This window comes from Zingiber officinale, chromosome 2B, assembly GCF_018446385.1.
Source record: "Zingiber officinale cultivar Zhangliang chromosome 2B, Zo_v1.1, whole genome shotgun sequence".
Taxonomy (NCBI): Eukaryota; Viridiplantae; Streptophyta; class Magnoliopsida; order Zingiberales; family Zingiberaceae; genus Zingiber; species Zingiber officinale.
The window spans coordinates 9,542,074-9,550,848 of record NC_055989.1 but is presented as its reverse complement, the minus strand read 5'-3'; the positions used below and the strand labels follow the sequence as shown (position 1 = coordinate 9,550,848).

The window sequence follows — 8,775 nt, the reverse complement described above, 5'->3', positions numbered from 1 at the left end:
TACAACAGCAGGAACCAGCCGAAGGAAGCTTCCACGAAGCTTCAGGAAGATGAGAGCTCAGCAAAGCTCTGATTGCAGTAAGATCAGAAAGAAAGGAGAGCGCTACTCCTGTAGCCCTCGACCTGTTATATAACCTGCGAAGAAGAAGACACATAAACTAGCCATTGTGTCACAACGGCTAGGGCCTGGACCGATCAGGCTCCACCCTGATCAGTCCAAACCTTCTCTGATCGGTCTTGGGACCGATCAAGACCTATGTTGATCGGTCCCCAGACTGATCAGCACGCTTCACATAGAGTTGCCCAACTCTCTGATCGGTCTGTGGACCGATCAGGACTCAGGTGGATCGGTCCACAGACCGATCCCCCTCTTTCTTCTCCTGATTTTCTTCGCTTCTGTATGATTATTGATCGGTCACTAGACCTATCAGGTAATTCACAGAAATACACTGTTTGGTTACTGATCAGTCACCAGACCGATCAGTCAACGGTATCCTTTGGATCGGTCACGGGCCGATCCGGTTTAAACTCGACCCTAAGCCCTACGGTCACGAGAACGAGCTCACGGGCCCTCTCGGCCTAGTCCGGAGAACAGTGCCGAGCCCTCTCCGGCTTCGTCCGGTCAGAGCGAGCTCTGAGCCCTCTCGGCCTAGTCCGGAGAACGAGCTACCGAGCCCTCTCCGACTTCGTCCGGTCCAGAGAATGAGCTACCGAGCCCTCTCTTACTTAGTCCGGAGAACTAGCTACCAAGCCCTCTCCGACTTCATCCGGTCCAGAGAACGAGCTCCCGAGCCCTCTCTGACCTAGTCCGGAGAACGAGCTACCAAGCCCTCTCCGACTTCCCATGCCAAGTCTCCATACTTGGACTTTTCCCGTGCCAAGCTCTCTGCTTGGACTTTTCCGTGCCAAGTATCCTTACTTGGACTTTTCCGTGCCAAGTCTCCATACTTGGACTTTTCTCGTGCCAAGCTCTCTGCTTGGACTTTTCACCAGATGTCTGGTCAACCTTGACCTATCTGGATTTCCCTTGCCTGACTTCACTCACCAGAACTTTCCAACTGCCTGGCTTCACTCACCAGGACTTTCCCTTGCCTGGCTTCACTCACCAGGACTTTCACCTGGCTTCACTCACCAGGATTTCCCAAATCAGGTCGACTCACCTTGGGTCAACCAGGTCAACCTTGACCAAAGATTGCACCCACAATCTCCCAAGTTTGTATTCTGTCAAACATCAGAATATAACTTTTCTACTCTCGTCAAACATCAGAATAGAACTTTTCTATTCTCGTCAAACATCAAAATACAACTCGAGTCAGGTCAACTCGAGTCAGGTCAACCAGGTCAACATTGACCTAAGGTTGCACCAACAGAATGTATGGTTGATTTGTTGATATGTGCATGATTTATTGATATAGTGAATGTTGTGGTAAAAGATGAATACGTTCATCCCAGCGTCTCCGTTAATTCGTCTCAGGGCTAACACGGAGGAGGTAAATCACGGGCGGCTATTAGCCTTTGGAATAATGACTAGCACATAAGGGAGGCATTTACCTCGGCTTTGCCGAGATTCGAACCTCATACCTCATTGTGGTAACACCTCATGCGCTAGCCACTAGACCCTTCCGAGGGGACAAAAACTAAGGTAGGGTAAATTTTTTAACTTGACTGGGCCCTCCGCTCCACGACCCCATACCCCAGAAACCCCTGAAGGGATTTTTTAAGGAGCCTCAGTACCACGTATCCGACGGATAAAGAGTTGATAAGAGGGCTTGAACGCGACACCTCAGTCAACAATGCTCAAAATAGGGACTTAAATTGATAAGAGCATGCACAGGTGGGGGTTCGAACCTGGTACCTCAGTCAATGGGTAACAACGTCATAACCAGAGCACCCTTAGTTCGGTTGTTAAAAAACTAAGGTAGGATAAACTTTTTAACGTGACTGGGCCCACCGCTCCGCGACCTCATATCTCAGAAACCCCCAAAGGGATTTTTTCGAGAGCCTCAGCACCACGTATCCGACGGATAAAGAGTTGATAAGAAAGCTCGAACGCGGCACCTCAGTCAACAGTGTCCAAAATAAGGACTTAAATTGATAAGAGTATGCATCTCGAACCTGGCACCTAGTCAATGAGTAACAACGTCATAACTAGAACATTCCTAGTTCGATTGTTGCTATTTGAATGTTGAATGTATTGTTGGTTGTAATTGTTGATGTTTAATGTTGCTATTTGAATGTATCATTGAATATAAACAGTGTTGGAAATTCCGCTAAAGAAGGTTTCCTCTAAATTTTATTTAACATTAGCAACGGAATTATATTTATTTCGATTGCTATATTTAGCGATGAATGTTTAATCCGGCGTTAATTTTAGCGATGGAAATAAATTTTACTAAATGACGTTGGCGACTAAAATACTAGTGACTGAATTTTTTATTGCTAATTTATGTTAGCGACCGATTAGTGATTGAAATTTAGATGGCTAAATTTGATTATTCTTGTAGTGACTATAGCGTGCACCGTTCGTCATGAGTGTTGTCAACTATATCACGTGGCAAGCATTGTGAATATTCTTAATTGCAATGTACAGTACATGTTATGAATATTCTTAACATTACATGTGCAGCGTGTATTGTGATTGCTTTTAACAGCAATATGTGTGGCGCGTACTATTGATATCTTATAACTTTTAATAATTTATAATTATACAGCGTGCGCATGTACCGTAGATAGAATAAAGGCACTTTGAGGAAAACTCTCATCTATTTTACTCCATTTTGTATTACTTGTTGCTATTATATTATTCTTGGGATCATCGGGTAACTCCTGGTGAGTCGTGTCGTGACAAAAAGCGAGAAGGAAATTTCAACGTCATTCGTCTTGGATGCGAAATGAATTTTGGTTACCGCGTCATGCCGGTGAAATTTCTGACCGCATCATTATACTTGCAAATAAAATTAGACCATATTTACGGGACTTGACTAAATAAGAGCATGCTAATACAATACAAAACAATGAATCATGACTAGCTCACTCAATGAACAAAGACAATTATAAATTAGTAAGAACTAATCTGAATGTATTAGGTTGTCACAGAGCTCACCAACCGACCGGAGAAAAGCAACATCGAAAAAGAGTCAATCAACAGTAAGGTAATTAAGTGTGATTAGTGTAGACCTGACTCTCATTTAAAACCCTACGATTTGACAGTTCATAATTATTGACAGTTTCTAAAACATCGATTTTTAATTTTATTATGGTTTATAGTTTGAAACCGGTTCGTGCACAATTTATCATGATTCATTTAAAATTATTATATTATTTTTTAAAAAATTAAAAAATTATTTGTTAGACTTGGACTCTGTAGATTATATAGTAAAAAATATTAATTAATTAATATATAATAAATAATTATAAATTAATTAATTAATAAATAAATATATGCTTCTTTTATAATTATTAAAAATAATCAGAAACTAGTTATTAAATAATTAACTAACGTATCAAAATATTAATAACAGTTAGGAAGACCAAATCTCTATATAAATAAATAATTATATATATATATATATATTGAAAAAAGAAAAACATTCGGCAGTTAATTTGGACCGGAACCATAACCGGCTGGGAACCGGTCAACGGGTCCGTTGACTCGGTTACAGTCCCGGACCTGGAGTTGGGTCTAGATTAGTGTGAAGTCCTGTGAACAAGAGTTTGACCAGTTCGAATATCACGCCTCAATAGAAATATTCTTTTTCATGGGCCGGATCTTGATGGCCCCACGTAGCCGCCGATGCTTTTTCTTTTTCGTCCCTGCGGGGCAGCATTCGTAGCATCTTCCCGGTTTCCCACGTGCGCGCGTTTTGCTCCGTTATTTGATGGGTTGGAAGTTAAATTAATCAACTCGATTACAATTATTTGCCCACACGCCATGTGTGTTTTCGCTGCACGTGTAGAACTAGTCTGGGCCCATGAGGTCGATCAGGTGAGCCGTACACGGTTCTCGGAATAGCACCAACTGGGGTGCTTCCGAAGATCTGGCCCTTGCTTTTGTTGATCCTAGAAACTTAAAAATTCCACGTAATAACATTCCCCTGAAAATATGGTTAGTAAAATAGACAGCGACGGCTGGGAATCACATAATTCGTTCCACGTGGCATCTTGTCTCATGCGGTTCCTGAGATCGTGCTTATATTAGTTAGTTCTTGGCCTCTTCCCAGCAAATTTGTCACGTGCAAAATCTGATCCTCCACTTCGCATCCTAGCGACTCGTTTTGTCTGACAAATCCCTCGCCGTTGAATTCCCACGCGCTTCTTCATCGCCAATCATCTTCCTCTTCGCGCCCGCCCTATATAACTCGCTCCGGAAGCACTTCGATCGATCTTCTACTACAACACAGCGTCGGAAATTGGAGCTGATATATCCATTCCCCTGCTTCTTGACAGCTAGCTAGCTAGCTGCGTCCATGGAGAGCAATGCCTGCGCTGCTGCTCTGCTCGCCGAGCTCAGCCAAGCCAAGGAGCTGCTCAAGGAGCTGGAGTTAAATCTGCATTGCCTTGACCTCTGCAAGGCTCTAACTCCCAGGATCGCTTCCTCCATCCACAACTCATTTCTCATGGCAGAATCCTTCGAAGCCAACAACGGCCACGATAGGCCTCCGTCCTCCTCGCTAGCCCTGCGACCTCGCACCTTGAGTACTCCCAAGAGAAGGTACGTTCGTACTTCGCATGCAGGCAGTACTGTCCGCATGGTCATGAAATTGCGTATAATTTGCAGGAAATCTCTGTACTCGTGGAGGTGCCAAGTGAGGGTGAGCTCGGTGGCCAGGGGAGTGGAAGGTCCGGGGGAGGACGACGGCTTCACATGGAGGAAGTACGGCCAGAAAGAGATCCTCGGAGCCAAATATCCAAGGTCAGTCACTCAGTACATTTACGGTGCAGTCGATCACATTCGACCAAGGCCATTCTGACGAGCTTTTCTCGCCGCAGGGCCTATTTCCGGTGCACTCATCGGACCTCGCACGGATGCCCCGCCAAGAAGCAGGTGCAGCGATCGGACGACGACCCGTCTGTCTACGACGTCACCTACCACGCGAACCACACTTGCCTCGAGCAGCCAAGGGAGGAGGAGAAGGGCGGCGCTGGCGGTGCAATTCAACACGACCTGGGACAGAGTGCGGCGGCGCTGAAACTCGAAGGAGGGGAGGAGTTCGTGGGACAGATTGCGCCTTCCTTTGGGCCCATGGAGGAGCAGTTTGTCCCTGTTTCGCCGTACCAATTTTGGGGCTTTCACGGAGCAGAGAACAGTTCGCTTCCAATAGAGTTTGACGGAGACGGGGAGGTCGGTCCTGTCAACATCTGGGCAGGAGTGGAATGGATGCAATGATTACACTTCAGGAATGGATTTTATGGATGTTTTTTGTTCTTCGGCTTTTTATTGGACCAAGTCGATAAATTTTTAAAATTATTAAATATCTTCGGATAATTATAAAATTATAAATTATGTATTCATTTTTTATTTTTACCTGATTGAGTGATGTTTTTATCAATTAAATTGATTGTAATAATTTTTTTTTGTACGTGAATTAAAATTTTTAAATATATTTATATTTAAAAAATTATTGCTCTCAATATATCGAGTCAAATTGACTTTTGAGAACATGGATATTGTTAGGATCTTCGGATGGCTAGAGGGGGGGGTGTGAATAGCCTCCTCTAAAAGCTTAAAGATTTTTTTCCTACAAATCGTTAGCGCAGCGGAAATATGCAAACGAAAAGCTAATACAAGAAAAAGAGACAAACACCACTAATACCAGTATGTACGGGGTTCGGGGATAACTTGCCCCTACTCCTCGGCGTGTCCGTAAGGTGGACGATCCCTTGATCTTTCGATAGATCACACCCCGGATAGATTCCGGCTAAAGATTTCCTCCTTCTCGGTGGAGTAACCTCTCCACAAAGTCTCAGATGATATGTAAATAAAGCACAAGACTTACAATGATCAATGGCTAAAGAAAATGGAGAATATGCTCACAGCCACACGAAGACGACGGTGAAAGCAGAGCACACGAAGGAAGCAGCTTCTCAGCCAAGAGCTCAAAGCTTAGCACTTGCTTGATCGATCGATTGATTTCCTTTTTCTTTTTCCTTCTTCTTATGCCTCTGCTTTTCCACTGTGTTCAGCCTGTACCGAATCACTGTCAACCTGCACCGAATCGCTGCTACAAGCTAAGGCGTCGCCAATCACTCTTCCTTCTCATCTGGTTCTATGAACTCACACCAATAGAACCCATGTTCTTCACAGGTGTCTCTGAGCTCGAACCAATAAGCAGGAGTCAAGCTGACTGCCAGCTGATCGTGGCCAGATCGCAGCCAGTAACCGTTGATGCTCCAATTGCACCATTTGCAGCGAAACACAGTAGAACGCACACTTTGTCTTATTCTTCTGATGGATCTTAATTTGAATTTTAGCATTGGCATGATACCTGCAACCTGCAAATTAAAAAGCTCACAGCAGATGGTTAAATCAGACGAATCAGAAGTTGCAGAGAAACATCAGATTATCGTGGATCGGTCAGCAGACCGATCCACATCCTCTTTGACCGATCAGGCCATAGCCTGATCGGTCCAGGAAGTCTCTGATCGGTCTGTGGACCGATCAGGCTATAGGTGGATCGGTCCACAGACCGATCCCCTATCCTTTCTCCCGTTGCCTCCTGATCGGTCTACAGACCGATCAGTAATTCTCGGTGAGTTCACTGATCGGTTACTGATCGGTCAACAGACCGATCCAATGCCTATGTAGGTTTAGAGCTTCCCAGCCCTAAACCCTAAAGCCTTCCTGGTCTAGAGAACGAGCTACCGAGCCCTCTCTGACCCAGTCCGGAGAACGAGCTACCGAGCCCTCTCTGACTTCCATGTCCGGTCTAGAGAATGAGCTACCGAGCCCTCTCTGACCTAGTCCAGAGAACGAGCTACCGATCCCTCTCCAACTCCATCCGGTCTAGAGAATGAGCTACCGAGCCCTCTCTGACCTAGTCAGGAGAACGAGCTACTGAGCCCTCTCCGACTCCGTCCGGTCCAGAGAACGAGCTACCGAGCCCTCTCTGACCTAGTCCAGAGAACGAGCTACCGAGCCCTCTCCGACTCCATCCGGTCCAGAGAACGAGCTACCGAGCCCTCTCTGACCTAGTCCGGAGAATGAGCTACCGACTCCTCTCCGACTCCGCGTGCCAAGTTTCCATACTTAGACTTTTCCCTTCCACCTGATCAACCTTGATCAGTAATCAATCTAAGTTTAATTAATATCTGATACAAACTTAAATCAGTGTCAACATCAAAACAACAGCCAGGTCAGACTGTATCAACAATCTCCCCCTTTTTGTTGTTTGACAACACGATTTAAGTTTAGATCAGAAATGCTCATTTTCCATAATTTTAGGGGAATCAAGATCCTCCCCCTAAGACGGATACAACACTATGCAAGGAAGTCAATAATCCTCAAGGTTATCCTCTCCCCTAAAATCAAAACTTCATTCATCTCTAAACTTAGTTATCTTTATCTTCTCCCCCTTTGTCAAACACCGAAAATGTGCGAATTAGATAATAAGACTTAAAGGACTCCCCCTTAACCCATACTGTCTCTTTCTTAATCCACATAGAATTCCCTCTAAGTATATTATCGGACAGTAAATAAGAGACAATCAAGATATGGCATATGAAAAGCATATAAATAGCCAATAAGAACTGAAACATAAAGAGAAGCAAGTAATAGAAAAACGAGTAGCATAAATATATGAAAACAGCTAATATCCAGGTCAGACACATGTATCTATCAAACAGTATCCGAAACATAGGCAATCAAAATGACCAACATAAAACAAGGTGTATCAATCAACATCCTCAATATGATCGGACGGCTGTCCGATCAGGAGAGATCCTGACCGATCAGGGAACCTCCTGATCGGTCAGGGAATACCCTGATCGGTCGGTGGACCGATCAGGAAGCCTCCTGATCGGTCCCTGGACCGATCAGAACGCCTTCTTGCATACCAGAATGACCTGATCGGTCCTTGGGCCGATCAGTAAGCAAACAGAGAGTTCTGGATCGGTCGACAGACCGATCCAGTCTCTCCTGATCGGACTGTAGACCAATCAGTGTCTGACAAATTGACGATGCTCCAGGAATTTCAGTAACTGAAATTCGTAGAAGTTTTCTATCGAGAATTCTGAAGATTCAGAAATCAAGAAGTTCAGAAACTTCCAAATTCAGAACCTAGAATCTGAAGAATCTACAAACATAAATATTTCCGAACGATGAGCTCTTATGGTCTGAAATTGTTCAGAACCAGAAGGTTTCAAACATAAAAAAAAAACACAGACCAACTCCAAACGCATAGAGTTCAGACGTTTTGAACCTTAAGGTTTCAAACCCAGAAAAACTTCTGAAACTATGATCTATAGTGAACTAATGTATTAGTCAAGACTCAGGCTATTTATTACCTGGTTCAAAACACATCCTTGCTATGATCAGTTTCGAGTTTGTTAAAATATATCCAAATTGCTATCATTACTTCAACAACTTGTCCTATTTTCAATCAAAATTATGAAAGGTATCGATCAAAGGTATCAATCAACACATCAACCAAAGTTAGTTAATTTCTAGATAAAGGTCCAACCAAGTTTCCTTGGTTGGAATATATGAGTAAGATCTAGGAACCAAATACACATGAATTATGTAATGGTCTTCCCCATACTCGATTTATGTCTCTTCAAC

General features: G+C 43.9%; 1 protein-coding gene across 2 annotated transcripts; it reads left to right on the top strand.

Annotated features, from left to right (window-relative positions):
- Positions 1-4,396: 4,396 nt before the first annotated feature.
- Positions 4,397-5,471, top strand: LOC122048977 (transcription factor WRKY19-like). Of its 2 annotated transcripts, XM_042610482.1 has the most exons (3): positions 4,397-4,710; positions 4,777-4,911; positions 4,989-5,471. In XM_042610482.1, exons 1-3 carry the CDS (start codon positions 4,466-4,468, stop codon positions 5,383-5,385), a joined length of 777 nt encoding a protein of 258 aa, XP_042466416.1. In that variant the 5' UTR covers positions 4,397-4,465; the 3' UTR covers positions 5,386-5,471. The 2 variants fall into 2 exon arrangements, with proteins under 2 accessions (XP_042466416.1, XP_042466415.1); XM_042610481.1 differs by having other exon boundaries at positions 4,397-4,911.
- Positions 5,472-8,775: the final 3,304 nt, after the last annotated feature.